The following is a 22,542-nucleotide window of genomic DNA, read 5'->3' on the forward strand; positions in this document are numbered from 1 at the left end:
GAATCGAAAATCTGTGTCGATCCGAATTGGTTTTATGCAGTTCAAACTGTAAGCGCCTGATCGACCATCCAGTTTATTGTCTTCCATTCCGTCTGTCCATTGCTTCTCGAAGAACATCGTACAACGGCCTTGAGATCAGGTCCAAAACATTCTCTTCGCAGTGACGCGCATAAGACGAACAGTCCCCATGCCGGTGGCCATCCCATTCGGCTTGGTAATAAACCTTGTCGAGATTTTCGTCACTCGAGCTGCTGGGTCTGCAAGAGGAAACCCCAGTTATTCAGTTGCTGCTAAAAATATCTTTCGCTTTATCAGTTAGCATGTTCGCTTTGAGCTTTCATTATCATTAGCAGTTTGGAAAAAGCTTCTCCACTTACGAGAATATGATATGCACTATGCTGCCCAAGAGTCCATTGACTTGGCCAAGTGTCGAGGCATTAGTTTCGCAAATTAAGCGCAGGAGACAGGACTCAGAAGGATAACCAGTTCTAAAGGGGATTATATTTTTTCTTGTAGAGCATTTTATTTAAAATGTTATTATATAGTTTACCTTTCCAATTTGTCCTTGAGCATGATATAGAAATTAGTACGACTCATGACCGGTAAGGAGCGGCTAAATCGAAGCTTTGTGGAATCGTTACCATCTGCAGGAGAAAATGATCTGCTGCTACTGCTACCCACACCTCCAGTGGTGTTATAAGTGAGGTAACTGTCCTCCCAATTATCACCCATCTAAGCAGGGTGGTATATTATTTTTAGATTAATCAAGCCGTGTATTTTTTAAGCCAACTCACCAATATGGGAGGATACTTGTAGATGTGCTCGGGCTGATAGTAGTTAAACTCGTAGTTATACGAAAGGAAGACGTTGCGGTTCTTTAAAGTAAGCGGTACGGATATGGCCATGAATATCTAAATTTAAGATCCTTGATTATTATAATTCAGACTTCACAAGAATTTAAATATTTACACCGAATTCCGAGTTAGTTTGAAATAGCAAAGTGGACTCCACAAAGGACCACTTCAGAAAAGTAAGGCAAAGGAATAGCTGAATAACCATTTTACAAAATGTCGTCTCCTTTTGTTTCACGACCAAGAACTGCCAACCAACTGAAGCGCTTAGCGCCGAAGATTACAACCTTTATAGAAACACCAGCTCTGTTAATTGACCGGCACGAGTACGCACCGAAACTAACCGCAGTTTTCGGCCGTCCCTAAAATAACCGCAGTCACGACGCCGGTCCGAGAATTCTCCAGAATTAGACATGAAAACAGACTGGTCTACCAAGTTGCAAATAATGTTTTATTCCAATGCGTTCCGCATACGCTTATAGTTAGTCCTAGTCTATAATAATGGTTCTTGAGGTGTGTGGCAGACGCTCGAGATCGCCTCCGTTGGGCGTTTGCTACCTGGTGTTTCGCAGTTTTCGCTCCTTCCAGGTGGCAAACTTGGCGTTGGCGGTGCGCAGCAGCTGGTTCATGTGCTGGGTCAGCGAGGAGCGCAGCGGCGAGAGCTCGTGCATGGCGCGATTCTGAAAGAAACAAGGATAAGTGATTTATTGCATAGGAAGAGGTATATAGAAAGATTAGAACCCACTTCAAAAGGCACTAGTTTGGCCTGTTTGAACCGCTGCAAAGTCTCGTGCATGCGCTGCAGCTTCGCCTCCAGCTCCTCGGAGGTGGGCGGAAAACAGCTCCAGAAGTGCTTCAGCAGCTCAGACAACGAAAGATATAGATGACGCAGCTCACGTTGGAAGTCACTGGGTACAAGTTCTGCAGGACAAAATAAAATGTAACTCTATTTCATCGAAAAGTGAAGTGATTGACTTACGTCCCGCTGACTGCTCCTGGAAGCCGCGCATCATGGAACCGCCTGGACTTAGTTCTCCCAGGGCATTTACTGCCGCCTTGGAGCAGATGACATTCCGTTGCACGTTACGGTTCAGCCAGGATTCCGAGTTGCGCACCAGCTTGTACTGCACCTCCTCCAAGCTCATAGGATCGTTGTGGCTGTCGTACATGCTGTTCTGAACTGGACCGTTAAGGTAGCGCTCCACCTTGGACAGCTCGAACTGCTTGGACTTGTTGGCCTTATCCCCGTTGGTGCCATCGTCCACCCCTTCCAGAACGGGATCGCCAAGATCCTCGTAGTGAATCTTTTCCATCAGTCGTTGCTTCTTACTCTGCGGTTCGTCTTTGTCCGCCTGTTCGGCGGAGTTCTTCGGGGCGGCCGACGTAGCCTTTCCATTCACACCGTTTGTATAGGCGGAATGCGAAACCGGCCCGTTGGCGTTGTTGGTGCCATTGGTCATAGTCGAAGGTGGAGCAGTCACGTTGGCACAGGTTTTAAGCACCATAATGGAATGCTGATTAAACCGCTTGATCATGTTCTGGTGCACAATATTGCCGCTATTCACCACGTTGCGATCCCCGGCCACGCTGCCGAAGCCCTCCTCCAAAGGAACATCCTCAAACTTCTTGAGGTCCAGCAAGGGATCACCTGCTCCCTGCTGCACAGCCGCCTTTAATGCCTGGTCATCGATCTTGCCGCATTCCGTGAATATGTCCTTCGTACCGGCGGTAAGGCGGTCACGATGGAAATAGTGCGACTGAAAAAACTTGGTCCAGAACTCGGACTCGGGCATTTTGGCGGGCACATTCTCAAAATGCTTGCGCTTGACGGCGGGATAGGTCTTGAAAATGCAGTGAATCACGTCGGAGGTGAGGTTGTACTTGAGGCCGTTGCAGCCGTCCGTTTGCGGCTTGATGTCGGCCAGGAAGGCTCCGGAGACGCCTGGAATCGGGATTTAAAAGTAAAAAACAGCACGAGTATAAATGATGTAATACAAACCGATCTCCTGGGACTTGCCCATCTTCTTGAGTGCATGATCCTTGGCGTGAGTGGCCCAGAACTCGTCGCTGGTCAGTACTTTGGTGATGACGAGGTCCTTGTACAGCTGCAGTAAATTGGGATTCTCCACGAGTATTCGGTTCTTATCTTCCAGATCCTTGTCCACCTTTCGCTTAAAATTAGGCAGAAGCTGCTGCAGCAGCTCCTTGACCTTGTCCCTGTCAGCGAGCATGGCGGCCTGTCCTTGGCGATTGACAAAGTGGAACGTAGAGGTGTTTCCATCGTGAAGCACCACCTGCAGCTGCACTTTGGGCTTGCCTTCAGGCGATATCTTTTGGGCTGGACAGAAAATAAAATTATTACTTGTTAAAGAGTTCCCACTAATAACGACTTACTTTTAATATCCGCATAGCGATGTGAAACCGTGACCGTGTCCCGGTGCTCCGCCATCCAGGCCACCCGCTCGTTCATCACGTAGAGGGTGCCATCGCCCTTCTTGTACCGCACCTCGCCCATCTGGAGCAGCACGTCCTCGCTGCTGGTGGTCATCGTGTCCTCAGCCCGGCGCTCAGCTGTCGCAGTCCCAGTCGCAGATTCGCGGTCGCCGTCTCACATCAGAGCCTTTAAAAGGACAGGAAAGGGGGACGCAAGCAGAGTCCAGCCACCTGAAAAAGCGGAAATGCTATCTGTGAAGCATTCTCGGATGGCGGGAAATTCTCGCCTGGTTATCCGCTGCTTTCGCGGTACTTTCCCCAACTCGGCGGTCGCCAAATCGAACAATTCAAAAAAAATCGCAACGCACCTCGAGCAGATTTGTGAAATGCCAAAACAGCGTGGCCAGACTCCGAGCTGCGAGAAAATCACATCGTGAAAATACTAAGAAAATACTAGCAGCGAATAGTTAATGAATCCCAAGAATATTTGGCGGGAAATTCAAATTTTATGGGGATGTTTTTGTTATGAATTAAAAATAAACGTCAGTTATTGAGTATAAGTGTGCCTTTCCAAAATAAAAACTCTTACTATATTCGATTAATGTAAACCATTTTTATTTGCCTAGTAAAACTAACTAACTTAAGCCCAACTTGAATTCTTGGCACGCTCCAACGTTCGTCCCCGATCGAGTAGTTCCCGGAATGACTTGATCTCATGGCGGGGAATGCTCTCCCGGTACTTCGGCTGCATCAGGCCGAAGATGAAATCCAGTTCAGTCTCTTCGTCGTGTCTCCCCTCCGGCAATTTGGCCAACAGGGCTCTCTGTTTGCAGACAAAGGCGTCGATGACCTCGCCAGAGGCCTGCTTCGTCTCGAAGATCTCCATGTAGAGCTGGTAGGATGGCTTGGTGGGCGAGAAGTGGTCGCGCAGGAGCTGCAGGGCATCCTGCCAGGTCTTGACATCTCGGCGCACACCCTTCCACCACATCACGGCTATATTGTTGAAGAGCAGGGGCAGACCCTTCAGCGCATCCTTATCGCTGATACCCTCGACCTCCTTGTACGTCTCCACCGCGTTGATGAACTCATCCACGGCATCGTGATCCCGCTGTCCACTGAATCTCACCAAGCAGTTGCTGAAACTCCCCTTCGACGGCGGCTCCTCTTCTTTGATCGGCGCGAGCGATCGAATTGTTTCGATGAGTATGCGAAACTGTTCGTCGGACATCTGCGTCATTTTGCCGATTTTTGTTTGGGTTCGGTTATGGTTACCAAAAAAATAAACAAACGCCGGAAATGTACCCGCTTTCAGCCGAAATTCAAGCCCCAAACTTTTGGACGGCAGCGGAGCAACTGGCGGTAAAAAACAGTCTGCTCAGCGATTTCGCTCGTTGTGAAATAAAACGCAATTCTCTGCTCTCCTTGGCTAAAAGCTTTTTCGAACTTCGAAAACCGAGGTCACTCTCTGTATACGTTTAAGTTAAATGGGAGAGCTGTTTCTGGCCTCTGGGGGGTTCACCCTCCTATCTCTATCTGAAATAACACCAATTTCTTTTGATAATGTACCTAGATAACAGGTGGCATTCAAACATGCCAATGTTTTTAATTGATGAAAGTAAACTAGTAATTTTCTTTTAGTCAAAAATGAAATGCATCTTTAGCCATATTAAAAGTTAAACGATATATAATGTGAACAACTATTGATTGCACATAATGATGAGTTTGTGTGGCAACCAGAACATCTTTTGTTGCTACTGAAGCTATGAGTCAGTTCGTGCAATTTCGAAAGGCTATGTAAATACAATTTGGTTCTTAAACAATTACAAAAGAAAATATTTCAATAAAAATATTGCATACGAATTTTCAGTTTATCCGGAAATACATATGTATGTAAATATATACATATATGTAAATTAACATGATTTTCCAAATGAGTTATAAAAAAAAAAAAAAAAAACTTGCAAATTTGGTAAGGGGTCTAGTTCGATTGAGATCGTGATGCCAGGCCCGTATCCAGAAATTTGTTCCGGGGGGGGGCTCAAGGACAAAAATCATTAAGAAATGTGGACTTATTCGAATAAATTCAGAAAAAGGCAAATCACACATCAATCTTTAATCAGTGCGTGACGTTTGATCTTTTATTATTCCTGTTAGGTCAGGTTTCTTCTACTGAAGACTTTTTAATGAAAAATCTTAAATAGAAAAAATTTTTGAATTCAAAGATTTCGGGATTCCCTGGATACGTGCCTGCGTGATGCTGATGCTATTGATGCTGATCAAAAATGTATTTACTTTATAGGATCTGAGGTCTCTCTTTCACGGCGTTGTAAACTTCTAACTGAAATTATAATACTCCCTGAAAAGGTATAAATGTGTCACTCAGTTTGTAGATATTGCCTGCTTATATAGTGTTATAAGCGGAAAACTCCCCAAAAAAATTCAGGGTAGTTACTAAGAGAATTCTTTTTATTATAGTATAGATTCGTAAAAAAAATTAAATGAAACATATTCATTATCAGTCTTGTTTGTCATGTTTGTTGCCGGTTGCCGGCATTCATAATGGTATTAGCAAAACGCCGTGATGACTCACAAGTCAATAACAACAAAAACCATAGGCAATGCCCTCTTTTGGCTCTCCCTAGATCGATAAGCTTTTTCGAAATTTGATTTCACAACTGCCGGGTATAAAAAGACCCCAAACAACGGGGAGCACTTCAGTTCACAACGCAATACCGGCCGCATTCGCTACATTGGCTTTGCCCGCCGACCAGGAACTCCCAAAAACCAAAAACGTGTTATCGCCCACTTAGATCAAATCCAACCTCAAAGAACCGAAAATGGCGCAGACGTTCCAGATGACCAGCGAACAGCTCCGCGAGCTGATCGACGCAGTGCGGGTGTCCGCCGAAAGTGCCGCCGGAAAGGCGGCCACCGCGGCCGGGGAAGCACAGGCCTCCACCTCCAAGGGGAAGGGCAGCTTCTCGGCCTGCACACACAGCTTCGGCGGAACCCGCGATCACGACGTGGTCGAGGAGTTCATCACCAACATCAAGATCTACAAGGAGCTGGAGGACATCAGCGACGAGAACGCCCTCAAGGGAATCTCGCTGCTGTTCTACGGACTGGCCTCCACTTGGTGGCAGGGCGTCCGCAGGGAGGCCGAGACCTGGAACGACGCCATCGCCCTCATCCGGGAACACTTCTCGCCCACCAAGCCCGCCTACCAGGTCTACATGGAGTTCTTCCAAAAGAAGCAGGAGGACAGCGACCACATCGACACCTTTGTGGTCCACAAGCGAGCGCTGCTGGCCCAGCTGCCCAGCGGTCGCCACGACGAGGAGACGGAACTGGACCTGCTCTACGGTCTGCTGAACATCAAGTACCGCAAGCACATTTCCCGCCAAGCTGTCCAGACCTTCAAGGACCTGCTCGAGCAGGGCCGCATCATCGAGCACAACAACCAGGAGGACGAGGAGCACTCCGCCACGGCGAAGAACGTGAAGGGTGCGCGTCGCACCACCCGCTGCACCTACTGCAACTTCCGGGGACACACCTTCGACAACTGCCGCAAGCGTCAGAAGGATCGGCAGGAGGAGAACCACGACGAGTAGGCGAACAACACACCAGCACACCAAGTAGGCAAAACCAGTCACCACATGACATCATCCCCGGTGGCTACGCCTCTCAAAACTATTCAGAACTTTTCGTCGCCCCACTGGCCGTTCGACGTCAGCGAGAGCCCAACAACCGAGGAGAGAGGGAGCAACATGTGCGGCAGCAACACCACCAGCAGCAACATGTACGGCAGCAACATGTACGACAGCAACATCAGCCGCTACACCAGCAACATTCCGCCGGCAATCCCGAACTCTTCAAACTCACTGGCAATAGGCGTGTCGGTAGGCCTCGATTAGCTTCTGCCCCCCTAAAAAAATCACGCTGTTTATACTGCACTTCGTAGTATCCCCCAACAACGGCTCCACAAAATCAAATACTTCACGCCGCCCTGCGGCTATTTTGGCAAAGAACGCCAACTGTCCAACCAGCAATTTTTTCAATTGCAATTTTGAATTTGAACTTGAAACTCAACAACAAGCAAAGTGCATCGAGAACTATGAGAATCGAGCGGCTGAGGATCAGGCATCTCGTCCAGAAGTTCGGGTATTTGCAATGGAGAACTGTTAAGTTTGATGCCGAAACGGACGGTTAAGTGCTCTTGGCGACAGCTAAGGGCATGAAACTGCTTTTGGTAACAAGCTTTATGGTTCCACATTGCCTCCTCGAACGGATGTTGTTTGATCTTCAGCCGCCCAGATTTCCCGTACATTCTCACCCCCGCCGGCTCCACTTTGTGCCGGTCAGCGAAAGATAAGCGATGAGTTGGTTAACCAGAGAGGAGATTACTATATTTTTCAGTGTAGTGATCAACTCTCTGGTAACCCTTTTTCGCTTACTTTTTCGACTGATCCTGGTCCTTTGTGAAGCTGGCAAAAAACCCCCCGCCTGGTGACCGCCCGCTTAGATCCTTTTGCATGTCTCATCGACAGCCCCGAGGGGCGGAGATCCCCATTTCCGGTGGTGGCTTCGGCTGCTGCCTGTTTTGGGTGTCGCCACCTTTCGCGATGTCCCTGGTGCGAGTGGAGCTACAGCGGGCGTGAGCCGGGCAAAACCTAAATTTCCTCGGAAATTTAAAAACCAACCAACCAATTTGACATTTGTCAAATCAATCGTTTACGTACATCGCACTACGATGGCTCCCGATTCGCCGTTCGTGCGGTTGGCACGCCAAATTGTCCCATTCGGGATCATGGGTGTAGGGCTGTTTATGATTTCACCCCTGCGATCCCGCGGCAAGCTTGAGGCACGCCAGAACCAACAAAAACCAGAGCAAAAGCTCCGGGCTGGGAGACGCCACTGCCACGCCCCTCCAGCTGGCACTGACTCTCTCCGCCCCCATGTAAAACCGGTCACTTGTGCAGATGACATAGGCGCCTATAGCCATCCGCCCCGGAATCATTCCGGAAAATGGGGGCCGAACTCAAAACGTGCGCCACAAACTGGAGTGTTGGCCACAAGCACATCGAGAGAAAAAGCCCGCAATCCCCACAAGAAACCAAGAGTGGGGGCCTATTGATGACCGCAAGTGGCTGCGGAACGCATGGAAGCAATCCAACAAAAAGACTGAAACCAGAAAACCAATAAACTCAAAACTACAAAACCTAATAACTGTTACATTTTTTGGGGTGGCATGGTGAATGTTTTTTTACAGGAAAACCAATTTCTTTTTTCAGTTCTCATATTTTATTACATGTGGAATCTATGGAAACTATTATATTATACTATAAAATGGTTTCATACGAATTAAGCCATCTAATTTCACAACACTGCAATTAGGTTTAAATATCAAGGATTTTCTTTTCTTGTGTTTTTCTCCTTTGCTTGTGCAAGTGTTATTTTTTACTATTTTTATTAAAATTTGAGGCTAATATATGTTTATTTAATCAACTTTTCGTCCAATGGCAACCGCATTTCAAAAATAACCGCCAAATGGTTGAGGCTGACAAATAATTTTATACAGCTGGTCAAATTGTATTTATTTTTGAGTTTAGTTTGAATAGCGTGCTCTACCTTATAATAGAAAATTAGTTATTAGAATTAAAACTTGAACACCTTTTAAACTATAATCGATATTTTAATAAAAATTAGAGACAAATATCGATAAAATGGTGTTTTGATGTGTTTTTAATAGGTCTAAGGGAATTCCACGCACGCCATTCGGTCACACTGGCGAAAATAATAATATTTTTCTGATCAATATAAAAAAATCTAGAAAAATACGTCTCACCGAAAGCCAATACATGGAGGTCGAAGGCTTGCTGCAGGTAAGTGGAAGCACAGCATCCGCAAATTGGTGCGAATAACCTGAAAGCTGCTACAACGCCCTTTCTTTTCGCCCCGTCGCACTACACACCACACTACAACACCACTCCACACTCCACCCACTCGCGAAAATCTGGCCAAAACCACGCACACACACGCACAGGCCATGGACATGCCCACCAGCCACGATCCGGAGGCGGAACTGGAGTCGGAGTCCACGTCGCTGTGTCGCCTGAGCCGCTACAACGTAACCAACCTGTACGATGGGCCGGCGGCGGGCGGGGGGTCTTCATTGGCACCCGGCCGTCAGCGCTGCTACACAATGCCGCATGTGCCACCGCCAGCGCCGCCCTCCACGCCCACCCTGCTGACCAGTAACGGGGGCGGCGGCAGTAGCACCTCGGTATCCGTCTCCGTCTCGCCCACCTGCTCCGCCGGAAGCCATCCCCTGGATAGCCAAAGTCAGAGCCCCCTGAACCACTTCATCTACGTAAAGAACGGCAAGAAGAACATGCGTCGTGAATCCCGCTGCGTCGACTCTGAGTTGTCCAAGTTGTTTAATGTGGTGTCCATCACGAACCGGCTTACGGCCATCAAAAACCGCAACAGTTCCATTCCGAATTCAAGCGGGATTCTGAATACTTCGCGCACCATATCGAAACTTAATGGGGCGACCACCAAGATCTTCAAGATTCATCGTGATCCCAAGGAATTTCTGCGCGAGACAGACGAGGATTCGGTGTCGGCGCCGGAATACGACGAAGAGGAGGAGGACACCCGTTTCCGGTTCTTCCGGCGCGCGCGCTACTCACGCAGGTACAGCACCTCGCGATCCAGCCGAAAATTCGCCCGTAAGTTTGCGCGGTTCGAGCACCACGAACGCATGGAGACCATCGTGGATAGTTTCGATGCGGCCATGAGCTTCAACGATGCGGACACCTGAGAGGCGGAGACCACGACGATGAAGACGATGACGACAAGGGCTACGGCAACAGTTGAGGATGAGGCATGGCAGATGGTCGGCCAACCAATGTGATGAATGTGAATTTCAACTAAATTATTTTAATTGCTACAAACTACTATTATTACGATTATTATTACCGATTACCGAGCTGTTCTCTCCATACGTTTAGTTTCCTTCTACGCCGATTGCCGTGGCCTCCGGGATACCAGCACCATTCCTCCGTCAATTTAATCGGGTTTGGGTGCGGATCACGGACGCAGCGCAGGGCACGCATTTAGTTTAAAGCCTAGTTTTACGCCTAAGCCTCTGGGGCGGAGCAGGTGCAGCCGACCACCGACTGGTTGATTGCTCCACGAACAGAACGATTCCAATAAATGCACAAAACGTGTTGTATTCGAGAAGAGAGATTAATCAACGTTGGTTTTATTTGCTTGGTGAATGTGGATATGTGCCGCGAATCGCACTTCTTTTTAACCTTTATGCGCATACCCCAAAAAAATAACAACATTGTGAAGGGCTAACCCCCATTTATTAACTTTGAAAACACATATATATATATGTTGGTTATTTTAGTTGTCAGTCACATTAAATATAGCAACGTCAACCAACTGTGGACACTTAGGGTAATGCGGGTGTGGGAAGTCTCTTAGACTTTATAATGGAGTAAGCTGAAGCTACATGACTCTGTCACAAGTCTATTGGGGTCCTTATTAACGACTAATTACAACTATCGAGTTCCGCGAACTGATTTTGCTTTTAAAGCAAAATAAAAAACAACATCGTAATAACATCTAAATGGTCTAAAAATATAATTCGAGTATCTTTCAGGACTTAAGCACGCTTTGAAAAGAAATAGGTCATGAGGTTGTCTTCCAGTGTTTTTGGATCGGTAACCGGCATGCGGCATGCTCGCTCGTGACAAATGTAAACTGTTGTCTTGCCACCGACCATTTTAAACTTGGTGTGCAAGCGCTGGTTTGAGCCGTCTTCCGGATTCGCGGGATCCACGTGCATTATAATCATGCTTGGGATGTAAAACTTGCGGCATATTTCCACAAAACGCTGCGTGTCCGGGCAATCGGGTCCCACCACTGCCACAAGATCCAGTCCGTGTTGTTGCATCAGCAGGGCGCACATCATCTCGGGAAGAACGTGTCCAAAGGGCGATACTTCTGCAAAGAAGTTCAGCAGCTTTTCCGCATTATCGAGATATGCCTGCTCGTTGTAATAGTGGCCGAGAAGAACAAGATTTCGGGCGGACACACTGTTGCCACACGGCTCGGCGCCATCGTGGTCTGCAAAGAACTTATCCAATCAATTCCCATAAATATGAGGATAAGATCTAAACCAATTTACCCTCCTTAAGCCGCACAATAACATTGGGGGCATCCTGCTTCGAAAAGAAGTAGGCTCCATTTTTCTCATCCCAAAAGAGGTTGTCCTGCGTCTCCTGCAAGTCCTTCGCCCAATGCAAAGCCTCGACGTCCAATGTGGCCTTGTAGTAATCCAGTAAGCCCTTGATAAGGAAAGCATAGTCGTCTAGAAAACCATCGATTTGGGTCCTATGATGAGCACAAATACCAAAAACAAAAAGAGATTACCGCGATTCATTTTATAAGAACCAAAACTTACTCATTTTTCTCCAGAGTTGGATCTCCGATAGCCACGCCATAGCAAGAGCGGATGAGAAGCTTCTTTTCCGGTTCATACATATACTTGCGCAGAAAGTCCAACAGCTCCTTGGCCGTTTTCATGTACTCATCCCGTTTGGCGGAGTAGCAGTTGCCCAGTTTGCAGAGTCCCGAAAGCACCAGCCCATTCCAGGCGCAAATAATCTTGGTGTCCAAGTGCGGACGAGGTCGCTGATCCCGCACATCATGCAGAATGTCATTGGCTGTCTCCAGAAGCTTCACCAACTGCTCCGCCTCTATGTTGAAGTTGGCAGTGGTATCCTCCTCAGATCCCTGCACGATAAGGATGTTTTTCCCGGTGAGGTGCCCATGTGGATCGCTGTAGGCCGGCACATTTCCCGGGGGCTTTAGGCCGTAGTGGAAAGCATAAATCTCAAAAGCCTTCTCGGGAGTAATGTCTTCAAACCGCTCGGCCTTCTTCTTGAAAGCGTCCTTAATCTCATCCCAGGTCCAAGCGTAGAAGGCTCCCTCGACCTTCACTTTATCGTCATGGGTTGGCAACGAATCGGCATCCTCGCCAGCGAAGAAACCCCCCAAAGGATGTCTTAAGTCCTTCAATAAATACTGGTAGATCTTATCTGCGTAGCCCAGGAAGACTTCATTCCTGGTCACCTTGTAGGCATTCCCGAAAACCGTCATCAGTTGACCCTGGTCATAGAGCATCTTCTCAAAGTGGACGTTGTGCCAATCCTTGGTGGTGGCGTAGCGAGCGAAGCCCCCAAAGACGTGATCATTGATGCCACCCTTTCCAATGTGCTCCAACGTATGAATCACCATGTCCAGCACATCCGCATCCTTAGTGACTAGATAGCCGTGGAATAGAAAGTTTAGACGTGGCACCTCTGGGAACTTGGGTTCCGATCCAAATCCTCCGTTGTCCTGGTCGAATCGCTGCTTATGGATGTTGATGGCTTCGTTTAGCTTTTCGATGGCACTTCCACGTCCGAATGCTGCTTCTGCCACCGCGCCAGCGTCCTGATTATTCTGTAAAGCGGTGATCAAATTGGAGCCCGCCGCTTCAAGGGATTGCCTGTCGGTTTCCCACCTTTTGGCAATGGATTTCAACACGGTCGTAAAAGAGGGCATTCCATAGCGGGCCTTAGGTGGAAAATATGTTCCCGCTACCAATGGAGCCAAGTCTGGAGTTAACCACAAGCTCATCGGCCAACCGCCACTGCCCTTAGACATAAGAAGGAACTGCATGTACACCTTGTCGATATCCGGACGCTCCTCCCGATCCACCTTAACGTTCACATAGTGCTCGTTCATAACGGCCGCGGTCTCGGGGTCCTCGAAGGATTCGTGCTCCATCACATGGCACCAGTGGCAGGTTGAGTAACCCACCGAGAGAAAGATCATCTTGTTCTCACGGCGGGCCTTCTCGAAAGCCTCCTCGCCCCAGGGATACCTTTTTAGAGAAATTATAATGTTAATCATATTTTAAGCACACCTTTTGTTGTTATATTTTAATGGTTTGAGCGTCACGACTTTTGTTTGAGTGAAACGTGTATAATCATTTCAATGCGGGGGCCTACCAATAAGCGTTGTTGTTTTTATTTCTATCGCGCCTAATCTCTTATCACTCGTGACTTAATCTCAAGTGACTCCCACGGTTTTCTATTTTGGTGCACCTGCACGGGGTCTTTGTTTTTGTTCAACTCACCAGTCCACCGGATTGTGGGCGTGCTGCAAAAGATACGGCGACTTGGAGGAAATCAATCGATTTCCTTGTTTTGGAGCCTCCTCCTTGGGTTCATTTCCTCCGCTGGCCATTCTTCTGATGTTCTGGCTGTTACCGGAAGAAAGCACAACATGAAAACAGGTGGTTTTTTTTCCGGACCCGCAACTCACTTGTTCACAGTGCGACTACGACAACCGATGTGTGGGAGTCGCAGGTTCTGGATCCGACGGACCGATTCGGTTCTTGATGTATCTGCTGGGAGTTTCAAGGTCGTTTGCAGAGTGCTTCGTATCCAGGGGAAGTGCAGTCTGGCCCTGAACATATCAAATGGGGAATCGGGGATCTGGGGACTTGCGCTCTGCTTTCACTCGCCTTGGTTTCTCCTGGCCTTTCCGATTTTCCTACCTTTGGAAAACCCTGCAACGTGTGCAACAATAACAATGTTTATAACAATGTTTTGCATATCGGCCGTAGGGATGATACAAAAAGCGATGCCTACTCGATACTATCGAACGGCGATGTTTCGTTGCGACGTGGCGCGCGGAAACTTTGAAAATGTTGTGCTTTTTCTCTTTTCAATTTTTAACACTATTATAATTAATAGCTGCAATGGTATAAAGACTTCTAGTTTTCTCTATTTGTGTTTCCGTAAACCGTCTTCAATGTAAAATAACCGCATAAACTGTTTTAATTAAATATTTTGAACTTTGTTGACAAATAAAACAAAATACACCAACCGGTTTATTGTATATGTTTAGCACCAATTCAAGAAAGTTACAAGGCTATAAAAGAAATTTGTATTGCCTACCTTCAGGCGGCACCAGCAATTTTTTCCATTGAAGAACCAAAGTTTTATAATTTCCATAGTTTTATTAATGCATACAGTTTATCTTTGCTTTGATAATTATGTAGAAAATGCTTACACCTATGCGGCCGATATATAGAATAATTAACCTACTAGCTAGTTGAAAATCACAAATGAACATACAATATTTATACATTATAGTGTGTGGGGCGTGGTAATTAAGCACATCGTTTTAAACTAATACACATTTGCGGAGTGGACTGGCAGATCCTGCGGACTCTCTCGATCGGCTCTCAACTTTGAGTTGACAGCTGGGAGAATCGAATCATCGGACCATTATCCATTGGCCAGGTTAACAATCGCTTTGGACTAGCGCATCGCTGAGTGAGCTTAGCTGCTCCTCGCTGCCCTTGATCCTTTCGGCCAGGTCGCGTGCATCGGCGATCAGCTTGGCCTTCATGTTTATGAAGTAATCGTAGTCGGCGCACATGTCGGCGCTGAGGTTTTTGCCCAGTAGTCCGGCGATACTGGTTCCACGTCGATCGATGTCCGCCTTGAGGCCCTGCGCCTCCTCCAGCTGCTTGTACAACAGATCCCGCTTCGATTCCAGCGCACCCTAAGGATAACACAAAAATATTCCTCAATAAAATATAATCCTTTGCAAAGGGAATTCCTGAGTACATACCTTTTCCTGCTGGCGCGTTTCCAGGCTGCATTCCGTTTGGGCCAAGCGCTCGGAAAGTGAGAGGAGCAAACTGGTGATGTGACCCACGTCGTCGACGTAGGTGCGGAACTTGGAGGCCTCGCTGGGTCGCACCTTCTCGGCCAGCTTGGCGAAGAGGTCCTGGCCCAGTTTGTCATTGGCCGAGCACTCCTCGGCAATCGTCTGCTGCTCGCGCTTCAGGGAGCCAATTTTTTGGTTCAAATGCTTGATGAGCTCATCCTGGAAAAACATAAAAAAAAATAAATTAAATTTATAATTCTATACTAGAAATGTGATTAGCAGATACCCACCATCTTTTGCTTGATTAAATTCGTTGGCTCGCCACTCGGCTCTCCCAGTTGCAGCTCCACACTGACCACTCGGATTTCGGCGGACGAGCTGTTCGACTTCATCCTCATGAGGGTGGAGGTGCCCACATCCCGTTTGGCCAGGCGCAGCGGAACATCCGGATTGTACAGATTGCTCACGTACTGCGAGGTGGGCTTGCAGCTCTTTGGTGTGAGGATGTCGGCGATCTTATCGCCCGCTGGGAGCAGCTTCACCAGCTCCCTGCTCATCTGCTCGTAGTCCAGTTCGATGGGCTGTCGCTGGCGGGGCTGCAGAGTGGTCCGCGTGGGGTGCTCCTCGCGTGCCGCCTCGAGATCCGTGTCCCTGTCCTCCAGCTCGTCCGTTTGGCAGGCCATGTCCGTGGTGCTCGGCTTGGGATTCACCATCAGGATGAGTTCGCTGCGCTGCATCAGCTGCAGCTCCTTGATCTCGCACTCCGTCTCGGGCACAATCTCCTCCACGGGAGGAATCTCCTCCGGCGGCGGTGTACTGGGCAGCGGTGGTGGTGGCGGCGTCATCAGTGGTTCGTTCGCAAAACTGGCAGTGGGACTGGTGATCAGCGGGGAGGAGTAGCCACCCAGCAGGCCCGTGTCGCACAGATGCGCCGACATCAGCTGCGACTGCAGTTGGGTGATCTTCTCGATGTTCTCCCTCAGCGACTCCTGGCGGTTCATCGCTGGCTTAACTGGTGGCGGCGGAGCACTCGGCGGTGTCATCGGGATTTGATTCTGGTTCGGATTCGGATTCGGTTTGGGGTTCGCATTCAGGGTGGTGCTGATCACCTCGGCGCGGAAGATGTGCGCCTCGGGCTTAGGAATCGGTGCCGCGATAGGATTGATGATGGTGCACTCCAGCGAACTGGTGCTCAGGCTGCAGTCCGAGTGCGAGGAGGCCGGCGAGAGGCGTGGCGGTGTGGGCGTCGGCGTGGGCGTGACGGTGGGCAGTACCTCCTCCAGCGTGGTCTCCAGATCGTGCACAGCCTGCTTGAGATCCACGTGGGACTGGGACATCGGCGGCATGGCCACCGCACTCGTGTGCTTCACATCGTACGACTGAGATCTCGTGTATTGCTGTTGTGGGGTTGTGGCCTTCGGACTCTTTCCGTATCCCTGCACCAGAGCCGGTGTGGAGTACCGCTGCCCGGAGGCGTAGTAGGGGGGCGTGGCACCCGTGGGCGAGTTCCCGGACAGATTGTTGTTGGAGCCGTAGCGCAGGGTCACATTGGCATCGCCGTTCGGCGATCCTGGCTGCAACTTCGGCTGATGCTGCAGCTTGTGGACGCCCAGGGGCAGGACATCCGGCAGGTTGTTGGGCAGCTTGCCGGACACCCCGTAGCTGGGCTTTGTGTGGGCCACCAGGTCCTCGTTGGAGGTCAGGGTGAGCTTGTAGATGCCATGGTCCGGGTCTGTGTTATTCAGCTTCTCCAGACTCTGGCGCGGCAAATACGAAGCCTTGGAGTTTGATCTGTAATGAAAACAGAGTAAAAGAAGAGTTAGTCTTAGAATTAAAAATTCAGAAAGAAAAGAAATCGTAAATTAAGTCCTTTAAATACATTTTCTTATAAAAGATGAATAGGTTTTAAAGATCCCAAGATAAACAACTTTTCAGTGAATTAAAAAAAAAGTATATCAAAATATTCTATTGAGAAAGATTTGTTTTAAGATCTATAGGTTCTCAAAACAAGAAACATCGTCTTCATAGTGGATTGTTTTCTAAATGCGCTTAAGTATTTTCTATTTAAGAACAAATATAATCACTTTCTGGTCTTATAACCACTACCAAAATATCCAAAGACTGTTTGGAAACGCTTTGCTATCCGAAAATGTCAGAAACCCTGGGTCATCCGTGGGGTCATCGGCAGTAGCCGCCACGACTTGGCCAAAAAAGAAACCCCAGAAAAGAGGCGATTCCCGAATCGCACGTCTCATTAATGCAAATGCGAGGCCATAATCTGGACAGATGCTAATTGAGTCCTCGGCAGGCACAGTCAGCAGTGCAAACCCGATGCAATCTCATCTCGGAGCACCCACATATTGTAAATTATTGTAATATGATGGCGAAAGCGGCGAGCGATGAAATTATTCTGTGCACGACGCGCGGAGACGACAGTTCGTCGTGTGTTAAGCTGATTTCCAAGACACAGGGCAAGCAAGCAAGAAAAACACAAAAAAAAAAAAAAAAACACACAAAATACAAGCGGAATAAAAAACGAAAGTGAAATGTTTACAGTGCAATTATAAAGAGTTTTATGTTTCAGTTTCAGAAAAGCAAAAGTCAGAGGCTCATTTTAGTGTGCAAGGCGTATGACGACCACGTCCGCTTCCCCTTGACAACTTTCAAAAGTGCTAAACTAATTTGTTATGTTTTTGTGTACATTCCATCTTTTGGCTTTTATTGTAAAAGGCTTTTGCTTTTGTCTGGGGCTCTTAGCGAATATCGTTCGGCTTGGCCACCCCCAGGTTGCCAAAATCTTTATTGTTCCTGCATTACATATACCCAAGTGGTGTGGTATATAAGTGGGGTGTGTATACTATATCCACGGTGTTTTGCATCTGAAGAAAGCCGTCGAAGAAATGTTGTCGCATTTGCATAAATTAAGAGCAGAGTGAAAGAGAAGAAGACTGGCTTACATCACAGAGTTAGACAAAACAGCTGTTGGATGTTGGCAGTCGGATGGATGTGAATCTGTGGCCAGTTAGCATTTGCATAAGCCAGCCTTTTGTCTAGTTCCATATCGCTATCCCCCTCCCCCTTCTGCTCCTCCTCTTCACTTTCTTCGGAGAGAGAAAAAGATGGCTAGATGCGGCCATTTCGCCTTTCTTAATCACTTCCGTTCGCTCGTGTTGAGTAAGTCTCTTTTTTTCTACTGCTGCTGCTGCTGCTGCTGCTGCTGCTGCTGCTGCTGCTGCTGCTGCGAGTGCTGCCAATTTGGCCAAGACAAAAGCCAAGAAACGGTTGCATTAGCATGGATTTGCATATCGGGCCGATGACATCACAAGAGCTAATTGAAAGCAGGTTCAGAACGCAGAGAAGAGCTGGAAGACCAGGAGATAATTGCTTGTATCTGGTGGTTACCATCTTGTAATCTCCGACCAACAACATAGATAAGACCTTGGCACACAGACCCGTGTAATCTCCCCCAGAATTCCACTTTCGGGCGGCAGATTTACCCGACATAAGCCTATTATGGATACACACCCTCAACTCGACTCAAAAGTCGGCAAATGTAACAGCTCTATTATGATTCACTTCACAAATCAAAAATAGCTCTTTTTTGCCCGCTAATATTGTATAATTCCCATTAATACGCGGCGGGGCGAAAGACAATGACAAAAAAAAGAAAGAAAGGGTCAAAAGAAATGGTCGGACACTGGGCTAAATACATTTCCATACAATTAACGCATATTTTATATATTTATTTGCCTATCTTTCCCTCTATTTGGCATTATTAAGCCGAGCGGGGCGTTCCATTTGGTTATGTGATGCAAATTATGAAAAATTGATAAATTGCTGCTGGCTGGCCTTGCATAACTGGCGGGCAATGTCGACGATAAACCGTTGGCTATAGGGCCGATCGAAGTCGGGTATTATCGCCTGGCCACCCGCCGCCCGCAATGGGATAATTGCTGGGTTCACTGGCTTTTGGGTGGTGTTGTCGATCCAGGTTTTGGTCACTGGCCTTTTGCGTTGCGCGTTGCGCATTGCGTATGCAACTGCAGCAGCAGCAGCAGCAACTGCAGTAGAAACCGCAACAGCAGCAGCAACATCCATTGCCGCTGCAACTGTTGCACTATAATTTTTGATCAGCAATATAACGAGCTGTTTGCCGCCGCTGCTGGTCGACTAGTTTTCGTTGATAGTAAAAGTATTTTATTTAAATATGCCGACAACGACAACGCTGGCGACGCATGGAAATCACGTTTTTAACATCTCGTCTTAACATTGAGCCGAAAAAAAGGCGAACAAATGTTGCTGCTGCTGCTGATGTTGCTGCTGCTACTGCTGTTGTTGCTGTTGTTGTTGCTACTGCTGTTGTTGTTGCAGCGCTTGTTGTTGAAAACATAAACATCTCACAAGCCAAGCTGAGCCGAAACCAAAACCGAAACCTGAAAACGGGTTTGTCGGCACCGCATCGCACACATTTTCACTTGCCGCAAAATGACGTCAAGTCAACATACAAACTACTCGCACAATGAGAAAAGTAAAAACAACAACAACAACAACTACTACAACAACAACAATAATAAAAACAAAACAGATGGCCGTCAGCGCAGTTAGCTTTCTTCGGAGGGGGAGGTCAGCATTGCGGCCAGAACAAATCGCTCAAGAGTCTTTTTTCCCTGGCATTCGGACGGCGACAGCCACGCATCATCGTCCATCAAAGTATGCCATAAATTTCTCTTGGAAAACTCAAAGAAAAACAATGCAGTAGCAGCAGCAGCAGCAGCAGCAGCAACATCATCATCAGCAACAGTAAAAAAAAAAGAAAAGAAAAGTTCTCTTTCACTGAAAATGTTAGCTAAGTGGGCATCTTTATCTCGGGGAACTGGAAAAAGACTTACTTCTAACCTTCTGGCGGAGAGCAGGCACAATTGCCGCCTGAGATTTCCCCGCGCAACCTAAATCCGAATCGAAAACTTTTCCTCTCGAGCAATTTCTGCCTGTTCATCTGTGCATCTGAGCATCTGCCTCGTGATCGGACTCCAATTGTCTGCCGCGCCGCTTGGTTTCTTGTTTTCTTTTCTAATGCCGCGGCTACTGTTGCTGCTGCTGCTTTTGCTGCTGCTGCTGCTGTTGCTGCTACTGTACCATAATTATGATCCATTAATTCTGGCAGCAACGCCAACAATGATGGCTTGTGCAATATTTTTAATGTAAAATCGATTTAATGGCGCTTTTCGCTCGCGGCCGTCGAGCACCAAAAATAGATGGCTTGGGAAATGCAGCAGCAACATCAGCAGAAACAGCAACAACAGCAAGAGCAACAGTAGCAACAGAAGCAACAGATGCCTTTTGGTCTTGGCCCAGCCCCTATTGAAAGTGTCGAAAGTGGCCGGCCTGTCCCATTGAATCCGATGAAACGGGGTAATTAACTTGTGAGCTAAACGGCCGCAGCTCATCATAATTACGGCTAAAAAGATGCCTGCAACCAGGGGGCAGAACACGGCAGCAACATCTGCAACACGGCAGCAAGCAGCAACATTGCCGCCGTTGCCGCCAGCAGGGGCAACATGTGTTGTTGTGTGCTCACTGGACTACGACAGCAACAAGCTTGTAAATAATTCCAGCCCCACCTCCCGCACTTTAAATGGTTACTTTTGATATTCGCCAAGTTGCGTTTGCATAAACAAATTATTCAGCCAAGTGCGGGCCTTTTGTCTGCTGGCTGTTGATGGGGGATTGCAGAGGAAGTGGCAGATTGAATGCTGCACGGGGAGAAAAACTAATGCTATAAAATGTTATAAAAAATATCTGAACCATAGTTGAGAAATCATGTATAAAATATTATAAAGCAAAATACTTAATCTTAATATAAATGGTTTGAAATGCCTAAATGTCTTGCCTTATAACTACAATGAATTCATCTTCTTCCAAGAAACAATAAGTGATATGCAATTTGTTTTCAAGCAAGTAATAATATCTCACTGATGACCAATTTCAGTTCGATTTTCTGGCAGTGTAGAAAGGGGTTGGCGGGGAAACCACTGCTAATATCCGCGACACATCTGCCAATGACATTTTCACTCTCAGCCCACTTGGCATATAAACTGTGCACACGGCGGCCAACTTGTATTGCCCTCAGGCGCATGCGCAACACGTCCGCCATGGCCGGATCAGCACTGGATCGGGGGATATGGCGGGTATATGGTGGATCGGGGGAGTGGGAGCGGGGGGAACACTACAAGACTTTGAGCCATTTGCGTTTTTTTTCTGGGGTTTCTGTTTTAGATATTACACAAAAGCCGCTGCTCGGCGGACGTCGCCAGTCGTCGAATGCCAAAGTGTTGCGGCCATTGAAGGAACTGCCCTGAATACGGATTTCTCATTGTTTTTAGCCAACTAATTTCAGCCGAAAGAGAGCGCACGATAATGGCCAACAAGAGAGCGAGGAGGCCAGCGCACATTTACTTGTTAGCCAAGATCCGGCGGCGGAGAAATGAAATGAAATGGAAAGAAGTGGGTATGGGTATGGGTATGGGTATGGGTAGAAAAGAAAAGAAAAGCATGCGAAGCGGCTCTTAATTTCTTAATAACACAAATTTCACAGCCAACTGCAAACTACAAACTACAAAAAGAGAGAGAGTGAGGCAGGAATTCTGAAAATGTTTGCGACAAAAGCCGCAGAACTTCCTAGGTTACACCATAAAAATAAAAGTTTGTTGGGCTCTGTAATGAACCTCCATTAGCTGTTAATTATATAGTGGGTTTTATGAAAGCCATGATGATACGGAATGATGTCACCTATGCAGAACTGCAGCTTCATAGGGAATTCGCGAGTGAGATCATCAGGAATTAAATCTAGATACACGAAACGTGCCACAGATACCCAAACTCGTACTTTCAAGTACGTTTTTTTTTCTTTTTTTTTTTTTTTTGGAACGAAAGTGAGAGATTGATGAATGGTCTTGCGCTTATGTTTCGGACCATTTAATTGCCTCGCAGCGAATGTGACCTTTAGCATGCAAACATAACATATATATTTCAACGAGCAATAACGATCGCAGATCGGCGAGAATAAACAATGATCTTCGTTGTCGTAAGGCAGAACAAAGGGAACGGAAATCAAGGTTAATCCAATGGACTCGAATCGATCCAAACTCCGCGTAATTAATGCATAGTGAATTTGCATCAATCAGCAATTATTTATGCAAATACTCTGTTGACTCGGTGAGAAGTCGGAGCGAAAAGTTCGGAGGTTCTCACGCTGCCGCCGAAGCGTTTCGGAATCGATTGATCGATTTCTGATGGAATACTATACAATATAGATATAGATATAGATAGCAGTTTGTAAGAACTGCCCCTGCACTTTGATCGTGTTTAGCATGTCACGCGCCCATCAACCCAAAAAAAAAGCTAGAAAAGAATTGAGTTAAGGCTTAGAACTCTGACGTCACAAGGTTGGACTTCAGAACTTCAGAACTTGGCTTGATGAATGAGTGCAGAAAAACAATGACTGCTGAAGAAT

The 22,542-nt window shown here is 47.3% G+C and overlaps 7 protein-coding genes across 9 annotated transcripts in view; 2 read left to right on the forward strand and 5 right to left on the reverse strand.

Annotated features, from left to right (window-relative positions):
- Window positions 1-20: 20 nt before the first annotated feature.
- LOC108101598 lies at window positions 21-1,220 on the reverse strand. Its single transcript, XM_017206010.1, has 5 exons — window positions 970-1,220; window positions 795-911; window positions 551-732; window positions 378-488; window positions 21-257 (listed from the first exon to the last, which is right to left on the reverse strand). Exons 1-5 carry the CDS (start codon window positions 1,057-1,059, stop codon window positions 74-76), a joined length of 684 nt encoding a protein of 227 aa, XP_017061499.1. The 5' UTR covers window positions 1,060-1,220; the 3' UTR covers window positions 21-73.
- Window positions 1,221-1,281: 61 nt separating this feature from the next.
- On the reverse strand, window positions 1,282-3,698 carry LOC108101597 (general transcription factor IIH subunit 1). The gene is made up of 6 exons (XM_017206009.1): window positions 3,653-3,698; window positions 3,246-3,515; window positions 2,851-3,189; window positions 1,831-2,793; window positions 1,597-1,772; window positions 1,282-1,531 (listed from the first exon to the last, which is right to left on the reverse strand). Exons 2-6 carry the CDS (start codon window positions 3,397-3,399, stop codon window positions 1,406-1,408), a joined length of 1,758 nt encoding a protein of 585 aa, XP_017061498.1. The 5' UTR covers window positions 3,400-3,515; window positions 3,653-3,698; the 3' UTR covers window positions 1,282-1,405.
- Window positions 3,699-3,877: 179 nt separating this feature from the next.
- Window positions 3,878-4,653, reverse strand: LOC108101466 (activity-regulated cytoskeleton associated protein 2). Its single transcript, XM_017205811.1, has one exon. It carries the CDS (start codon window positions 4,519-4,521, stop codon window positions 3,925-3,927), a length of 597 nt encoding a protein of 198 aa, XP_017061300.1. The 5' UTR covers window positions 4,522-4,653; the 3' UTR covers window positions 3,878-3,924.
- Window positions 4,654-5,995: 1,342 nt separating this feature from the next.
- On the forward strand, window positions 5,996-8,507 carry LOC108101580 (activity-regulated cytoskeleton associated protein 1). The gene has a single exon (XM_017205992.2). It carries the CDS (start codon window positions 6,122-6,124, stop codon window positions 6,893-6,895), a length of 774 nt encoding a protein of 257 aa, XP_017061481.1. The 5' UTR covers window positions 5,996-6,121; the 3' UTR covers window positions 6,896-8,507.
- LOC108101445 lies at window positions 6,941-10,539 on the forward strand. Its single transcript, XM_017205782.2, has 3 exons — window positions 6,941-7,183; window positions 9,020-9,166; window positions 9,328-10,539. Exons 1-3 carry the CDS (start codon window positions 6,941-6,943, stop codon window positions 10,105-10,107), a joined length of 1,170 nt encoding a protein of 389 aa, XP_017061271.2. The 3' UTR covers window positions 10,108-10,539.
- Window positions 10,540-10,635: 96 nt separating this feature from the next.
- On the reverse strand, window positions 10,636-13,980 carry LOC108101571 (spermatogenesis-associated protein 20). The gene is made up of 5 exons (XM_017205981.2): window positions 13,671-13,980; window positions 13,483-13,608; window positions 11,761-13,227; window positions 11,485-11,690; window positions 10,636-11,423 (listed from the first exon to the last, which is right to left on the reverse strand). Exons 1-5 carry the CDS (start codon window positions 13,820-13,822, stop codon window positions 10,960-10,962), a joined length of 2,415 nt encoding a protein of 804 aa, XP_017061470.1. The 5' UTR covers window positions 13,823-13,980; the 3' UTR covers window positions 10,636-10,959.
- A 370-nt stretch (window positions 13,981-14,350) lies between these two features.
- Window positions 14,351-22,542, reverse strand: part of LOC108101539 (protein Shroom) — a 47,764-nt gene continuing 39,572 nt past the window's right edge. For all 3 annotated transcript variants that reach the window (XM_017205921.2, XM_017205922.2, XM_017205924.2), the window contains 3 exons: window positions 15,320-16,820; window positions 14,991-15,248; window positions 14,351-14,921 (listed from right to left, as the gene is read on the reverse strand). In XM_017205921.2, coding sequence (XP_017061410.1) covers window positions 14,658-14,921; window positions 14,991-15,248; window positions 15,320-16,820 — 2,023 coding nt within the window. In that variant the 3' untranslated portion in view covers window positions 14,351-14,657. The remainder of the gene's footprint in view (window positions 14,922-14,990; window positions 15,249-15,319; window positions 16,821-22,542) is intronic.

This window comes from Drosophila ficusphila, unplaced genomic scaffold (assembly GCF_018152265.1).
Source record: "Drosophila ficusphila isolate 14025-0441.05 unplaced genomic scaffold, ASM1815226v1 contig_414, whole genome shotgun sequence".
Taxonomy (NCBI): domain Eukaryota; kingdom Metazoa; phylum Arthropoda; class Insecta; order Diptera; family Drosophilidae; genus Drosophila; species Drosophila ficusphila.